The sequence below is a fragment of the Xenopus laevis genome, chromosome 1S, assembly GCF_017654675.1.
Source record: "Xenopus laevis strain J_2021 chromosome 1S, Xenopus_laevis_v10.1, whole genome shotgun sequence".
Taxonomy (NCBI): domain Eukaryota; kingdom Metazoa; phylum Chordata; class Amphibia; order Anura; family Pipidae; genus Xenopus; species Xenopus laevis.
Genome location: NC_054372.1, coordinates 11680189 through 11698899, shown reverse-complemented (window position 1 = coordinate 11698899; position 18711 = coordinate 11680189). Strand labels below are relative to the sequence as shown.

Genomic DNA, 18711 nt, shown 5'->3' with positions numbered 1-18711 from the left:
CCACCTTTTCTGGTAAAAAAATACCGTCCTTCCTATATTTTTATCTCTTTTCCCTATTGATAACATTGGTACTGAGCATCGTTTTTACAGGCCAGGCGGCAAGACTAGCTGTCAGTTGTTGTTGAGCTCAGAGCTGGCAGCAAGGGCCCTCATCTGAAACCAGCCCTGTACAAGTGTCACATTTACTCAAGCACGCCAACACCTCAAAAGTAATTCCTCTTTCAAATATTTCACAGTAAAGGTAAACTATGTGGAAAATTAAAACAACAGTTCCTCAGTGAAATAAGAGGCCAAAAAGCATTAGCATTATCGTTTATTTGTAACAATATCGACTTTTTTTTTTGCGCCAAATGAGGACACTGTATTTTGGCGGGGAAATGTCTGGTTCAAAGCTGCACCTATCAGCTCAATGAATTTGGCTTAGCTCCGCCCTCCCTTTCCCAGCGCTGACGGAGTGCAACGCTGAGCCAATCCCAAAGCGATTACTTCGAATCTTCCATTCACGAGGAGGGGTGTTAGAATCCAATATAAATCTAATCTTTCATTTTGTTTGTCACTGCTCATTTTGATTTCACTTTAAAGCATATACAAGCGAAGTCTGGATGTGATGGGGTTCGCTTGCTGTTGAGGAGTGCGCGTTGGTATCGGTTTATAATCATTCTCCCACCCCCGCGTGGTAAATGGTACATCCTCACGTACAGGAGGCGGCTTATGTTTGTGTGTTTCTGGCGCCCTTCCCCAGACCTAAGAGAACATCTTGTAAGGAAGAGAGCTCACCGGCTCAGGGATCGCGATCATGTCTCACCACTGGCGCAATGTCACCGAGGAACACAGGTAATGTACACGGGTAAAGGGGAGCCCAGGGAACGCTGGGAGTAGAGATCCGGCGCTGTTGGTGCTTTACAGCTCTGCCTTCCCTTTTGTCCCATTTCTGCTCTCTTGGAAGAGAAACTGGAATTCCCACAATCCCTTTCGCAGCTTGTAGTTTATTATCAGGGGAGTCACAGAGTGTTTCTGAGTAGACGTTGTAAATAGGCCCCTCTGGTTTTTAGGTTTGGCGCCAATCGGCTTCCCTCCCCCACAAGTTGCGCCTGGAGCTGATAAGCGCCCTGAGCTGCCAGGTTTAGCGCCTCTGCTTGGCCCCAGCCTTTCCCTTCTGCACCTTTGTCTTTAAATTCTGCTTTCAGTCATTTGTGCCCCTTGTCCATAGAGAAACAAGGGAATTGGCCTCTATTCTTAATGGGGTTGTTCACCTTTAAATTAACTGTTAGTCTGATGTAGAGAGGGATATTCTGAGACTATTTGCAATTGGTTTTCATTTTTTATTATTTGTGTTTTTTTTTAGTTATTTAGCTTTTTATTCAGCAGCTCTCCAGTTTGCGTTGTTGGCAATCTGGTTGCTAGGGTCATTAACCTAGCAACTGGGCATTGATGTGGGTGAAAATATGGAATATTAATAGGGGAGGGTCGGAACAGACGATTAATAAGAATTAGCAATAACAAATGTGTAGCTTTAGAGATTTATTTTTAGAAGGGGTCGGTGACTCCCTTTTTTGAAAGCTAGAAAGTCGGGAGAAGGCAAATAATTCATAAACGATAATTAATGAGGACCTATTGAAAAGTTGCTTAGAATTGGCCATTTTGGAACCTCTTAAAAGAACCTGAAGGTGAACCGCCTCTTTTAATTCAGCCATGGAAGAAACTGTGATCATAGCCAAATTAAAAATACTTTTATTATAATAATAATAATAATAAAAGGCACCTGCTCAGCGGAGAACATTCGTTATTATCAGGGTTGCCAGGTCTAGTTTTCCAAACCAGCCAAAGTCCATTTCAAAAGTACCTTAAGAATAGTACAATATGTGCAGTGAAAAAAGTAAAAAAATGAATATATGTGAAAATATGCCTATTTTAAATTTTCCATGAAGCAAAATGGAGTAGTTTTTCCCATCACCACGGCTGTAACTACAGAGGGGGTCCAGGAGATATAGGGGTCCCATAAGGCCCTAATACATAAACAATTTCAATAAACATTGATAAAACTGGTGGATTCTCTAGACATTTCGGTGGTCAGCAGATTTTTTGCCCCAAAATTAGCTGAAATTGAGGAAAGTCACCTGAGAATGCTTAAAGGGCACCTGTATACCCCGAACAATGTAGGTCTCTATAAAAAAAAAATATATATTGCATAGTTCATGTAAAACCATTTTCATAATAATATACATTTTAATAGTATATGTCATTGGGTAATCCTAAATAGAACTCCCATTTAAAAAAAATAAGGGCCGCCCCCTGGGATCGTAGGATTCATGGTGCACACACTAAGTGTCCACAAAATGGCTGCTGCCTGTTTCAAGTGATTGTGAATTCCAAGACTAAAAGTAACAATATTTAAACTTTACTCACACGAAATAAATTATATTTTGCTTGACTAACATCCTAAAATAGGATTGGTATGTGGTCCTATTAACACTTTAAAGGGATCCTGTCATTTCAAAAACACATCAGTTAATAGTGCTACTCCAGCAGAATTCTGCACTGAAATTCATTTATCAAAAGAGAAAACAGATTTTTTTATATTTAACTTTGAAATCTGGACATTTTGTCAATTTCCCAGTTGCCCCTGGTCATGTGACTTGTGCCTGCACTTTAGGAGAGAAATGCTTGCTGGCAGGCTGCTGTTTTTCCTTCTCAATGTAACTGAATGTGTCTCAGTGGGACATGGGTTTTACTATTGAGTGTTGTTCTTAGATCTACCAGGCAGCTGTTATCTTGTGTTAGGGAGCTGCTATCTGGTTACCTTCCCATTGTTCTGTTGTTAGGCTGCTGGGGGGGAAAAGGGAGGGAGGGGGATATCACTCCAACTTGCAGTAGTAAAGAGTGATTGAAGTTTATCAGAGCACAAGTCACATGACTTGGGGCAGCTGGGAAATTGACAATGTCTAGCCCCATGTCAGATTTCAAAATTGAATATAAAAAAAAATCTGTTTGCTCTTTTGAGAAATGGATTTCAGTGCAGAATTCTGCTGGAGCAGCACTATTAACTGATTCATTTAGAATTTTTTTTTTTCCCATGACAGTATCCCTTAAGTACCACACAGTCAATGGTGAGCAAGTTGCTGGGCATTTTGTGGTTTGCTTTAGCGTAAAAAGGTGAATGTAAACCATGTGGCTGGGATTTAAAAGCCAGGCGATGTTTTCCCACATGGCAGAGTTTGCTCACCCCCTTCCTAGGATTTTAGGTGTTTGCAACAAAACCATTTTAAATGTGTATTAGCCAACCAGCATTTCACACAGTACTGTCTGTGCATGGGTTCTCTTATCAGCCTGTAGCTTCTCTGTGCTGAACTTCTATATGAAGTTTCCGCTATTTTTTTCCTTTTTGTGCGGAGGTTGGGCGTTGGATTCTGTTGCTGATTAATGCCAGGAGCAGCTTACTTTATTTTCTGGATAGCTGTCAAAATGACATTTTTGTTTGAAGCGAACCAGAGTTTCAAGATTCTTCAGCAGAGTCTATGCAACTCGCCTAAACTGAATCCAAACTGTAATATCACAATATCTTATTTAGCTGGCTTTCAGTGTAATGTGTGTGTGTGTGTGTGTGTGTGTCAGTTGTTCTAAATGATGACTGAAAACCTAAACTTTTCCGCTTGTTCTAGGCCTCCTGCACCATCTCGATGGTCACAAGGAAGAAAGAGATGCTCAGACGGGAAACTGAGACGTTACGATGATACAGATTCCACGGTATTTGACAGTAAGCCTTCCGAGGAACCTGACAAGAGGCCTGACAGGTATTGTATAGCGTCGGCATATAATGCTGCTCTTTGAGTTTTTCCTGCATGTTTCCCTTTCTTTTAGTTTCGAAATGTAACAGTTTATTGGAGATAAATATGTGATCCTTTGAGTGAAGTAGACTAAACATGTCACATGAGGCTTGGCCATTCCCAAAATGAAAATTGTGGTATAATCTCTCTTCTTGAGAAAACTTTCATATGCTAACTTATGTATTTTTTTTTTTTACCCAGTGAAAATTGCATTCTGTTTCATAAAAGATTTTCAACTTTGTCCATTATACTTTCTAGCAGCATTCCTTCAAGGAAGGGAAACCAGTTTCATTTTTCACTTGAGATTAAATAAGCAGTTGTAGTTTTCTACAGAAAACAACCATGTTGCCATTTTTGAGGTTGTTCATCTTGAAGCCAAATACATTTTAAAGTAAATTTTAAGCAGATTCCATTTTTTTCCTCGCAAGGAAACTTTGGGCGACTTTGGAATATGAAGTGTCGCGTGTGCCATGCAGCAGGTGATTTTTCATTATAGCCGACAGAAGAAAGGGGGGGGAAAGCCGTTTGGGGAGATTAGTTGCCACAAAGAAGAGGCGACTAAATCTCCCCAATCGTCAGGTGTGCCCTTACCCTTAGGGATCTGTCCCAACCCATCAAAAATCATTGAAAGTCTGCATATTTCTTAAATGTTGTATATTACAAAGTTGCTTGAAATAATATTTACTTTTCAAAAAGCTTGTTATGTTTTTGTGGAGTTCCCCTTGATGGTTTGAGATCTCCTCTCTGCCTAAAAAGGAATTTCTGTATAGTACATTTGTTCAAAAACACAACTTTTTTTTTTTTTTTTTTCTACCAGCTTTACAACCCCTGAAAGTCACAAACCAGTGCCAAGATGCAAAGACTGGGGCAGTGCAGTGGAAGAAGAGGAGCAGCTGAGGGAAAAAGTTGACCAAGACATAGAGCGGTTGGTCTATATATAATTTTTTTTTTTTTTTCTGGTGTGCTGTGAGAATAAACTTAGGACTAAATATCTAAAAAAAAAAATCTGTGCTTACAATACTTTGTAAAACTAAAAGGGTCGTTCACCTTTGAGCTAATTTTTAATACAGGTATGGGATCCTTTATCCAGAAATCTAAATTATGTAAAGACATCGCCCATAGACTCCATTTTATCCAAATCCACATTTTTAACAATTATTTCCTTTTTTTTCTGTAATAAATTCGTACCTTGTACTTGATCCCAACTAAGATATACAGTAATTTATCCTTATTAATAACGGAACAGCCCAATGGGCTTATAAAATGCATTCATGATTTTTTTTGGTAGACTTAAGGTATGAAGAGCCAAACTACAGAAAGTTCAATTATCCAGAAAGCCACCGGGCAGTCTGGATAACTGTTTTCATACCTGTATTATGTAGGGAAATATTCTTAGACAATTTTCAGTCTTTCACTTTCCACAGTTTTCCAGTTTAAATTTCTGAGACCATCTGGTTGCTAAGGTCCAAATTAGCATTAGCAACCAGGGAATGGTTTGAACGAGACTGGCATATGAATTGCAGTGGACCAGAATACAAAATAAGTAGTAAAACTTAACAATAATTGTAGCCTTACAATAGCAATAGTTTTTTTTGGCTGCTGGAAGGAGTGACCCCCCCACCCCATTTGAAAGCTGGAACAGTAAGAAGAAGGTGATCATTACTTCAAAAACTATAGAAAACCAATAGAAAAGTTGCTTAGTCTTCTATAACATACTAAAAGTTAACTTTTAGGTGAACCACCCTGTAAATAAAATTTTTGGAATTGCTTAATTTGTGCTGGGATTTTGATTCCTGTTCTCTGCTAACACACATGGTGTAGTTTATAAACTGTAACTGAATTGGTATGTTTTTGTCTCCTTTAAAGGAGTTGTTCACCTTCCAAACACTTTCAGTTCGGTTGTTTTCAGATTGTTCAGCATAAACAGACTATTTTTTCAATTACTTTCCATCTTTTATTTTTTACTGTTTTCCCAAAATGTGAGTTTACAATTTAATGTTCATGTCTGTCAGTGATCCAGGAGTAGATTCTGAAATGTTACACTTGGCTACATTAAGTTGATGCATTAAGTGTGACCAGTCACCCAAAACAATTATTCCAAATCCTATTTTATCACATTAGTCAAGCAAAATGAACTTTAATTACACTATTTACATTATTTGGATCTTGTTTCCATCGGTCCGGGAATTCATAATAATAGCAAGCAGGCAGGAACCATTTTGTGGACACTGTTATTAAGACAAGCCTTGTATCATCTCAGAATCTTGTTTGTGCACCAGAATGGGGGACCTGATGTCCATCCCCATGTCCTGCTACAGATTTAAATGGTAAAGAGAACGGGGAAAATATGAGGAGAACAGTGACATGCAGGAAGTGCTGAATGGAAAGTGAAAGTAATTGTCTGTACCACCTCTATGCCCATGGCGTAGAGGAGTTGCAGACAATATTTGATTGACAGTTGAGATTTTTAAATGAGCTTACAACAGCTATGAATGCTTTAATAAAAAATAGAAATTGGATTTCATGTTTAATTTGAAAAGGACTTATTATACAGATTGTTGTGTCTGGGTGACAGGTCCACATTAAGTTGATACTGCTGAGAAATGTATCAACTTAATGTATCTGTGTAATGAGCAACTATTGTATCAATTCTAACAGCTGCCTTTAATGAAACTCAGGGATTCTGCTCAGCAGAGACAAAGGTAACAAAATGTATCAATTTAGAGCAGTGATCCCCAACCAGTAGCTCGTGAGCAACATGTTGCTCTCCAACCCCTTGGATGTTGCTCCCAGTGGCAGGGGCTTATTTTAGAATTTCAGGCTTGGATGCAAGTTTTAGTTGTATAAAAAACAGGTGTACTGCCAAATAGTCTTGATGCAGGTTGCCAATCCACATAGGGGCTACTAAATGACCAATCACAGCACTTATTTGGCACCCCAAGAACATTTATCAGGCTAGTGTTGCTCCCCATCTCCTTTTACTTCTGAATGTTACTCACCGGTTCAAAAGGTTGAGGATCTCTGATTTAGAGCAGTCAGTGACCCCCCCCCCCCCCCGAGCTGCTTTTGAAGGTGAAAAATAAAACTTTACACTTCAATACTAGAAAAATTGTCACAAATAGAAAGTAATTGGAAAAAGTCTTTATTTCTGGTGAACTATATGACACCAACTGAACTGAAAAAAGTGTGAAGGTGGACATCCCCTTTTAAAAGTAAAAATAACTAAGCCAAAACACCTTAAACATTTAAGTGCTGGCTATTTTTTGAAAGTCTTATTTATCAAGCATGTTACTTGAATAGCTTCAGTTGGGGTAATTTATCAACGCTGTGCAAATTTGCCCATGGGCAGTAACCCCATGGCAACCAATCAGATTGCTGCATGCATTGTTCTACTTGTAGCTGGTTTCCAAAAGCTAATCACTGGTTGGTTGCTATAGGTAACTGCCCATGGGCAAATTTGCCCAGTTTTGATAAATGAGCCCCAGTGTATGTCTGGCACAATGCTTCGTTTTACATTCACACTTCGCCAGAAAAACTGTTGCAGTCGCAAAGGACTTAGTCATTTTCTGCTACACACAACCACATTTGTGGAAAATCTGATATCTTGATGCTTTTCTTTTTCACCTAATTGTTTTAGTGTGTTGTGGTCTTATGACATCCTATGCTTTCCCAGATACAGGAGGAAACTTCTGATTCATGAGTTTGGTGGAAGAGAGAGAAGATCATCGTCTGGAAGGTGAGGTACATCTTTGTATGTCTGGCTCTAGACTCAGCAGGGTTTTAATTTTGCATTATATGGATGAGCTACTTCTGTATTTTGAATAGGGTTGCACCGAATCCAGGATTTGGTTCGGGATTCTGCCTTTTTCAGTCTGATTCGGGCGTATCCTTCTGCCAAGCTGAATCCTAATTTGCATATTCAAAACACAAAATAAGGAATAACGTTTTTCTTTCCCACCCCTAATTTGCGTATAGGTTCGGTATTACGAAGGATTCTGAGGTTTGGCTGAATCCAAAATAGAGGATTCGGTGCATCCCTAATTTTGAAGGTCATTTTGTATGGCTACGGCACACTAGGAGAGCTGCCTGTGATGAAATCAATAACATGGTCGACTAATCTGCAAAAAACTTTTCACTACGGATAATGGGAAATTGCCGGTGGAAAGATTCATGGTGCTTAGATTTTTCCAAAGTCTCCTTGTGAGGAAACTTCGGGCGAAACAAAAAACCTTCATTTTCCCACCAGCAATTTATGTTCTCTATTGCAGGAAAGCATTTTGAGGAGACTAGTTTGCTCCTGCTATGCACGTTTTTTTTTTTTTGTGGGCAAGTAATCTAGTATGCCATTGCATTTAAAGCAAAGTTCCGGTTTTGGTACAGATGTCTATGAAGATTTTCATTCATCCCAGTCATGATCTGGATAACCCTGTGGAATTTTTTTTATGGCTTTTTTTCCAGCCTGCAACTGAAGGTGAAGGTTATTGAGGCTTTCCATAATTGTATTGCTTAAAAGGGGTTGTTAACATTGAAATTAACTTTTAGTAAGATGTAGAATGATATTCTGAGTCAATTTGCAATTTTTTATTTGTCGTTTTAGTTTAGATTTTTATTCAGCAGCTCTCCAGTTTGCAATTTCAGCCATCTGGTTGCTAGGGTCCAAATTACCCTAGCAACCATGCATTGATTTAAGTAAGAGACTGGCATATGAATAGGAGAGGCCTGAATAGAAAGAAGAGTAATAAAAAGCCGCAATAAAAATAAAAATGTAGCCTTACAGAGCATTTGTTTTAGGATGGGGTCAGTGACTCCATTTGAAACCTGGAAAGTCAGGGAAAAATTGCAAATTAAAAAAATAAATAATTATACAAAATTAATGAAGACCTATTGAAAAAGTTGCTTAGAATTGGCAGCTGTAGAACATACTAAAAGTTTACTTAAAGGTGAACCACCCCTTTTACATGATATGAATTGGCTTTTTAAATAAATCTGCATTTTTATTGCCTTAAAGGTGGATTTTTCAAAACATTTTTATTTAATTGCAACTTGCCTACTCTTGATCTAGAAAACAAGCAATGTAACTTGATATTCCTAAAAACTAAGCAATTTTGATTCTGCTAAGATTTCTAAAATGTGGCCCAATCTAAAACCATATTCTGCAATTATATAAGCTTTCATCTGAACGAGATTTATTAATTGCTTTAAATTCATATGACATTAATCAAGGCTAAGCAAGTACCCATAAGATTTGGGGGAATATGGAATACTTGCGTTACATGTTTAGCACAATCCTTTATTTGTTGTGTAGGAGTTGGTATGCACCAAAGGACAGGTCAGCGCTGCTTGCTAAAATATTGAGGGTTCAGTTATGAGCTCTGATTGCTATTGGTTACTTGTACAAATTGTCCCATTAATTATTGCTTTCATCTGCAGATGTTGTACAGATATGGGATCTCTTATCCAGAAAGCTCCAATTACGGGAAGGCTGTCTTTTCATAGACTCCATTTTATCCAAATTTTTAAAAATTATTTCCTTCTCTGTAATAAAACTGTAGCTTGTACTTTATCCCAACTAAGATAAAATCAATCCTTATTGGAAGCAAAACCACACTATTGGCTTTATTTAATGTTTAAATGATTTTCTAGTAGACTTAAGGTATGAAGATCCAAATTACGGAAAGATCCAGAGCATTCTTTATAATAGGTCCCATACCTGTACTAGACATTTCTTGCAAAACCAAGTTCTACTGTAATCAAAAGTAAGATCTATTTTGAATTACTTGGATACTTATTCCCCTGTTTTTTTATTTATTTTTTTTTTTTTTCTGCAGTTCTGATTCAAAGGATTCATCTACACATGGAGAGATGGAAACTGACCCAGCTGTTATAGCAAGAAGACAAAAGCAGATAAATTATGGAAAAAACACTATTGCATATGACAGATACATTAAGGCAGTGCCAAGGTAATCTCTTGTGTACAATTAGCACTTTTACATAATAAATTGACTGGCTAATGTATTTTATTCTAATGAAACCAATTGCTGATTAGTTGCAACCGTTAACTGCACTGCAGTAATGTAGGACCTATGTTGGTAAATTGCCCCCCCCCCATACCCTATATTTGATATAGTATACAACTACTTTTATGCGTAATACATTTTAAGCGGTTTCTCTTTCAGACATCTTCGAGAGCCTAATGTGCATCCTAGAACTCCCAGTAAGTTCAAAAAATACAGTCGCAGATCTTGGGACCAGCAAATTAGGCTGTGGAGAATTGCTCTACATCAGTGGGACCCTCCTGCAGAAGAAGGCAGTGACTTGCAGCCTTTGTAAGTGGTCAACCTGTAATAGAATTATTATTTATTTATTTTTTTATTTGCTTGAGCAAGTAGAATGATGTGATGCTGTGATGTAAAATGACACCTGTTTAGGTGAACTGCAGTCTTAGATCGTGGATCTTGTTCAATCCAATGGTCTTATTTTCTTAACTGCATGTACCTCATCACTTTTTCATAATAAGGGGTGGTTCACCTTTACATTAACTTTTGGTATGATATATAGAGTGATATTCTGAGACATTATGCAATTGGTTTTCATATTTTTTGTGTGCTTTCTGAGATATTTAGCTTTTTATTCAGCAGCTCTCCAGTTTACAATTTTAGTAGTCTGGCTCCAAATTACCCTAGCAACCATGCATTGATTTGTATGAGACAGGACTATGAATAGAAGAGGCCTGAATAGAAAGAGTCCTATAAATTCAATAACTACATTTGTAGCCTTACAGAGCATTTGTTTTTAGGAGTGCCAAGTGACTCCCATTTGAAAGTTGGAAAGAATCAGAAAAAGAAGGCAATTAACTCAAAACTATAAAAAAAATAAAAAAATAAAAATAATGAAGACAAAATGAAAAGTTGCTAAGATCTGGCCATTCTGTTACATACTAAACGTCAACTTAAATGTGATTCGTCTTCAAGTTAATTTTAACGTTCTAAAGTGACATTCATTCATTATTTTATAGTTCTTTAAGTATTTACATTTTTTTCTTTTCCAGCTTTCCAATGGGGGTCCCTGACCTCATCTAAAAACAAATGCTTTCTAAGGCTGCACATTAATTGCTAGTGCTACTTGTTACTCGTCTTTCTATTCACTCCTTCTCCTATTCATATTCCAGCCTCTTATTCAAATCAATGCATGGTTGCTAGGGTAATTTGGACCATAGCAACCAGATTGCTGAAGTTGCAAACGAGCTGCTGAATGAAAAGCTAAATAACTCAAAAACCACAAACAATAAAAAATGAAAACCAATTGCAAAGTCTCAGAATACCACTCTCTCTACATCATATGAACAGTTAACTCAAAGGTGAACAACACCTTAAATAGTTTAGCCATAAAAGTACTGCCTCGTGTTCTTACATTACCTATCTGTTCCCACAAGGTTCCCCTCCAGATGGGGGACTGTCATATTTGTGCTTCAGTAATCTGTGTGTGTTAGAAGTTCTAACAGGTTTGAAAGGGACAGTCGGGTTGGCAAAACAGGTTTAGGATCTTCAAGTAACACAAAAGCAAAATGATCATTACCTGTATGCAATTTCGAGTGTACAGTAATAACAGTATTTTACTTGTCAGTATCACTTTTAAGTCCTTGTGTATGGGTTAGGAAAGTGCATTCTTTGTCATGAATACTTGTAACAATTTTGAACTCCTGCTTTGGTTTTAAACCTGTTTTATCACTGAAAATAAAGTAGTCAGCAGAATGCAAAGTTCATTAGTCTCGCTTAATCAGCTGGCCACACAAACTGCAGAGATTATTCTTTCATTTATGATTTGCAATGAAAAGACTTTGTTATGCTGTGGTCCTGATGTAGTTTGTTTTTAACTTCCCAGTATGGAAGAAGATATGATCTGCACAGAAACAAGCTCTCAAGATAACCTAGTAAGTCATCTGAATTTCAATTCTGTATTAGGATTGTGGTTGGGTGGTTTATTAAATGAATTTTATTGGGGCATATTATATGAAATTTGTATTCAACCAAAACTTTATTTTTTCTATTGTGCCTCTTACCCATGGCAAATTAAGAGACTTAAGTTGTAAACACTGACAGAGCGTCGGGCATAAAAGGATTGGAGCTGGTAAATGAAGTGAGGGGGGTTCTGACGCAAATATTAGGGATGCACCAAAAACAGGATTCAGTTCGGGATTCGCCCTTTTTCAGCAGGATTTGGCCGAATCTTTCTACCTGGCTGAAGTGAATCCCTAATTTGGGAAATCGCATGACTTTTTGTCACAAAACAAGGCAGCAAGAAATGTTTCCCCTTCCTACCCCTAATTTGCATATGCAAAATATGTTTCCGTTCTGTATTCGGTCTAATCTTTGAAGGATTCGGGGTTCAGCCGAATCCAAAATAGTGGATTCGGTGCATCCTTAGCAAATGTACATCTAATTTTAATGTGGGCATCCCGTTACACTGAATCCGCCTTAGGGCACCTAAGCATAATCATAATCGGCCCTTTAGTATCAGCTTATATTACAGACCAACCTCATTTTCTGCTGGATAATTAGTGACGAGCCCTAAGCTTAGCTTCTCAACAGCTGCTCAGAGCCCACTGAGCATGTGAGTGTCACAGACACTTTCCAAGATGGTGACCCCCTGTGACAAGTTTGAAGTCCTGGATCATTGCTGCTATTGACAAGCGGAAACTTTAGCCTCGTGCAATAAGTTCACTATATAAAATATGGCATTTTTAGCCACATTCATTTTTAGAGTTTAGTTCTCCTTTAAGGCTTATCACATGTGACTGGTCACTTTTGTACAAGTGCGGTCATATCTGATATATACTGTTGCCAATGAACTACCTACATTTATTTTTAGTGTGAGTAGGTAATTTAAATTTTTTTTTTAAGTTTAATTGCCTTTAGCTCACTGTGTGGACACCTTCCCTACCGCTCCTCTCAGCCCTAACAATTTCTTTTCATTAGTTCACAGGAACGCCTACTAAGGTCCGGAAAGTTGAAGCAGAGGATGCCTTTGATCTGGAACCCTGCGTTATTGAGGAGGAATTACTTAGTTAACACACACACACTGCATTACCAGAAGGAAGGGCTTGGGATTTGTATTTTACACATACAGTAGAAGCAAATTTCACTCCCAGGTCCACTTTTGTGCAGCTACATGGAGTAAGATTTCACGAAGTAACCGGACTGCCTTAACTAACGCATAGTTTTTTGGTGCTGGTAAAAGGCTGCTACGTGGTGTTCTTCAAAGCACTTGATATTATAGGAGCAGCTGAACTGTATCTGCAGTATGGTAATTGCTTCACAGGTTTAATAAAATGTAAATAAAAGGGTGGTTCACCTTCATGTTAGCATTTAGTATATTACAGAATAGCCAATTCTAAGCAACTTTTCAGTTGGTCTTTATTATTTTTTACAGTTTTGTAATTATTTGCTTTCTACTGACTCCAACTTTTAAATGGGGGTCGTTGACCCCCATCTAAAAAACAAAATGTTCTGTAAGGCTACAAATTTATTGTTGCTGCTACTTTTTATTACTCTTCTATTCATGTATCTCCTATTCATATTGCAAAAAAGAATTTTAACTTTATATTAATGCTTATAAAAAAGAAATTTATTATATTCTATTAAAATACATAGCCTTTACCCTCATGGTGCCTAACGCGTTTCATGCTTACCCAGCAATTCATAATCATAGGCAATCTGGGTAAAGCTGAAATGCGTTTTATCAGCCTGAATATAGTTAAAATTCTTTTTTATGCAATGTGTTACCTCAGTTTGGTCATGAGAGCTGCTGTATTCTATAGACCTTTTACTCCATATATTACTTCATAATACGGATTCTGTAATCCATTTCTTTGAGTATTTAAAAAAACTCTCCTATTCATAAAACAGTCACTTATTCAAATCAATGCATGGTTGCTAGGGTAATTTGAACCCTAGCAACCAGGTCGCTGAAATTGCAAAGCTGCCTAATAAAAAGCAAAATAACTAAAAAATATAAAAAATGAAAACCAACTGCCAATTCTCAGAATATCACTTTACATCATACTGAAAGTTAATTTAACGGTGAACAACCCTTTAAGTTGTTTTCTGCACTGTTTCTTACTGTTTTTGTGCAAATCGTCAGCATTATTGAACAGTTTGTTTAGCCATTGTATAAGCCTTTTTGTTTCTGATTTTGTTCTGATCCCTGATGTTGCTTGCATACTAGCTGTCAAAAGTTGATTTCCTGTGGTACTAAGTTTAATTATAGTGCTGTAGCTTTGTCCAGATGGAAACAAATATTCAATACGCAGTTCAAATATGTATCGGTAAGATACTTTTCTGCTGCTGTATTCCTATAGGTCCAACATGCAGTCTATTACACGCAACTGCCTTTTTCTATTTAGAGATTTTGCGATAATCTTGCACAGGCTCTGGTCACTCGTGTTTATAATATTAAAGGATTTACCCATGCATGTGTGGATGCTTGAAGCTCTGATTCTTCACTGCACTGGGTTGGAGCAACAGAATCAGATATATGGGATATATTTCACTAGTGAGCTTATGACACTTGGAGGCCCATTTATCAGTCTGAATTTATCTCCTAATCTTCTGAAAACTGCTTTTTTTTTCCTGTTTATCAATACGTTTTCCCCCAAAAAAATTTCCGCACGAAAACCACAATCTTCGGATTATTGCATGAAACCCAGCACAGATCAGCATATCTTCTGGACCTCTCCCATTGATTTGTATACAACCTCGGCAGGTCTGAGATTTCTGATTCTGACTTTTTCCCATCTTTTGGGTATAATAAATCCCGAAATATTGTTTTGTTCCCCCCCACTAAATTCAGATTTTATACTAAAAACTTGAATTTTTCGGGGTTTTGGCATTCAGAAATTAATAACCCCCTTGGTGACTAGGTCACCTGTACTAGTTGCTGATAGGCTAATGTTCAGCATCGAACGGAAACAGTCATCCAGCATGTCTTGTGAAACATTCCGAAGGTAACGCTTCCTAATATTCTGCCGTAATGCACTGTGGCATTTGAGTAATAAAAACAGAGCATGGGTTTAAGAGCCTCTGTATTGAAAAAATATTATCAAAGCTTTCATTGCACTTTGAGTATTTAAATAATGAGGCAGTATCATTCCCAGTCTTGGCTTTTTTTTTTTTTTGTCTGCTGTATTTAAAATGCTCAAAATTGGTGGTTTTCATGTACTTTCCGTTTAAAATACTATTTTTTTTTTTTTTCTAACATTTTAAGATATTCTGCATTTTGTACTGTTTTTGGGTTGTGATGTTGCTTAAAGGGGAACAATTGTGAAAATGTAATATGAGCTTCATCATACTGAAATAAACTTTGTAAATTTGAACAAATATTCTGCATCTTTTCTGAAATCAAGTTTATCTTCACTATCACTCTCTTGGCATCTGACAGTTAGATCCAATATATCTTATAGGGGGGCTCCTTTTGCCTAGAAGATATATTAGAGCTCATTTTATTAAAATCACCAGACATCATGTCTCTCTACATGCAGGATTTGTCCAAAGTTTATTTTGTACTGGAATTGGTTATTTGAGTGAGCTCTAATACATCTACTAGGAAAGGAGCCCCCCCTATAAGATATATTGGATCTAACTGTCAGTGATTATCTGACACCCAACTGCTGAATGAAGAGAGAATGAAGAGAAACAGATGCTGAGAGAGGAATAGTGAAGATAAACTTGATTATTTCAGAAACGATGCAGAATATTTAATTGTATTTAGAAAGCTTCTTATTTCTGTATGACAAAGCTTATATTCATTTTTGCCATAGTTCCCCTTTAAAAAAAAAAAAGTTTTAACTATATCTTACAGGGGGGGGCTCCTTTTGCCTAGAAGATGTATTAGAGCTCACTATTAAAATCACCAGACATCATGTCTCTACATGCAGAATTTGTGCAAAAGGCAGTTATTTTGTTTGTACTGGAATCGGTTATTTGAGTGAGCTCTAATACATCTGCTAGGAAAGGAGCCCCCCTATAAGATATATTGGATCTAACTGTCAATGAATATCTGACACCCAACTGCTGTATGAAGAGAGAATGAAGAGAAACAGATGCTGAGAGAGGGATAGTGAATATAAACTTGATTATTTCAGAAACGATGCAGAATATTTAATTGATTGTGCTACGCAATATGTTGGCGCTATATAAATACATGTTAATAATAATAATAATAATATTTAGAAAGCTTCTTATTTCACTGAGGAAGCTTATATTATATTTTCGGAATAGTTCCCCTTTAAGTTTCAAATGCTCTAACTGGTCTAGCAAGTGGACAGAGGGCAATATAAAGTGGCAAATAAGACTATTACAGTTTATCGGTCAGTGTGGCTGCTACTAGTTATCAATTGAGCTAACCATATATTTAAAGAACTGCAACAATGGCCTCTTAGTTGCTGCACATGTTTATGCCACTATGTAGTTGCTTGCTCTCGAGGTATAGGTTCCATGTGCATACTTGAGCTGCTTTTTTTGGCTTTACCCCCCTTCATATTTCCTACATATTTATTTGCATGTGGTTATTATAAGAAGTGTCGACTTTCTCTTGCAAATTACATTTTTCCATCATACTGGTTGTGCGAGCATGTCCCGAGTGCTGTATCTACAACTCTATTTACCGCCTTTAAATTTGAAGTGGTATTTGTGTTACAGAACCTGTGTCCATACTAGTGATGCTCCATACTAGTGATGCTCCATACTAGTGATGCTCCATACTATTCATGCCTGGAGGAGAGATTACCAGTTGCGTCTGCCACTTATTATGACCAATGAGATCAGTGTCGTTTGTAGCACATTGATTTTCTATTATCAGTTTCATGATGGGAACAGTTGAAAGCCGTGGTGCCATCATGGTGCTATTTTGACTGTATTACCCAAATGGGCTGTCTGGATTCCCTATCCTATATAGCTCAACTCGGCAGTACCTCTTAAAGGAAAAGTAACACCAAAAAAATTAGTGTTTAAAAGGAATGACAATATAATGCAGTGTTGCCCTGCACTGGTAAAACTGGTGTTTGCTTCAAAAACACTAATATAGTTTTTATAAACAAGCTTCTGTGTAGCCATGGGAGCAGCCATTCAAGCACAGGATACACAGTAGTTAACAGATAAGTACTACTATAGTTTATATAAACAAGCTGCTGTGTAGCCATGGGGGCCGCCATTCAAGCACAGGATACACAGTAGATAACAGCAGTTCTGAAGAATCCTATTGTATATTACAGAGCGTATCTATTATCTGCTGTGTAGCCTGTGCCTTTTCTATATTTTTCAGCTTTGAATGGCTGCCTCCATGGCTACACAGCAGCTTGTTTATATAAACCATAGTAGTACTTATCTGTTATCTACTGTGTATCCTGTGCTTGAATGGCGGCCCCCATGGCTACACAGCAGCTTGTTTATATAAACTATAGTAGTACTTATCTGTTATCTACTGTGTATCCTGTGCTTGAATGGCTGCCCCATGGCTACACAGCAGCTTGTTTATATAAACTATAGTAGTACTTATCTGTTATCTACTGTGTATCCTGTGCTTGAATGGCTGCCCCCATGGCTACACAGCAGCTTGTTTATATGAACTATAGTAGTACTTATCTGTTATCTACTGTGTATCCTGTGCTTGAATGGCTGCCCCCATGGCTACACAGGAGCTTGTTTATATAAACTATAGTAGTACTTATCTGTTATCTACTGTGTATCCTGTGCTTGAATGGCTGCCCCCATGGCTACTCAGCAGCTTGTTTATATAAACTATAGTAGTCTTGATAAAGCAAACCTATAACTTACCATTGCAGCACAACAGTACATTATTAAACGCTCATTTTTTGTTGTTGCCGTTCTTTAAACCATTTAAATCCTACCTGAATTAAACAATGTCTTCCTTCCTGTGTAGAACAGTTTCTTTATTCAAGCCCAGTAACCAGTTGAATGCACAAATACCCTTATTTTGGCAGGTTCCTATCATTTCCATTTTGGTTTAGTTTATACTCCATGTCTCCTTCTATATAGTGTACAAATCTGCTTCGGATCCTGAATGTGAATATTTAACAATTTGCTTAATGTCAAGTTACAGCATTATACCTGCAACGTTGCAAACTTTTTTTTTTTCTTTTTTTCAAACTGTAATGCTCCTGTACACATTTTGTAAATGTTGCTTTTGTACATGCAGTTATATACTCTGCTCATGTTTGTTTACAATTTCATCTGTAATGAACAATTTTGATAAATAAAAAAAAAAAAAATGCTGTCCATTTTCTTAATCATGGTTCCTGTATCTTTGTCTTTAAAGTGTGTCTGGAAGGACATTTTTATAGTACAGGTATAGGATTTGTTATCTGGAAACCAGTTATCTAGAAAACTCCAAATTACAGAAAAGCTGTCTCACAGACTCCATTTTATCCAAATAATTTAGATTTTTAAAATGATTTACTTTTTCTGTGTAATAATAAAACAGTAACTTGTACTTGATCCCAACTAAGATATAATTTATCCTTATTGGAAGCAAAACCAGCCAATTGGGTTTATTTGGTTTTCTAGTAGACTTGAGGTATGATGATCTGTTATCCGCAATTATCTGTTATCCGCAAACATCAGGTCCTGTGCATTCTGGATAATGGGTCCTATACCTGTAGTAACAATTTTGACAAATGTATTGAATTGTATGTGTATTTTGTGCTACTTGGACAGAAGAACAATAAACAGAACAAGGTTCACTACAATAATAAAGAACTATTTTAAAAGCTTTAGCGTCAGACAAGCGTGATGGTCCCTGCCCTGTAGAGCTTACAATCTAAATGTCTTTCTGCCCCCAAAGAAGTTGAAAGGTGGGAGATTTGCCTTAAAGT

General features: G+C 37.3%; 1 protein-coding gene across 1 annotated transcript; it reads left to right on the top strand.

The window, feature by feature from the left end:
* Positions 1-745: 745 nt before the first annotated feature.
* On the top strand, positions 746-13828 carry slbp.S (stem-loop binding protein S homeolog; the record flags this gene model as incomplete). Its single annotated transcript, NM_001092406.1, is given in 8 exon segments — positions 746-834; positions 3660-3791; positions 4642-4749; positions 7498-7560; positions 9653-9784; positions 10001-10150; positions 11706-11754; positions 12800-13828. Coding segments are annotated over 8 exon segments (765 nt in total). The 3' UTR covers positions 12893-13828.
* Between the last annotated feature and the right edge of the window lie 4883 nt (positions 13829-18711).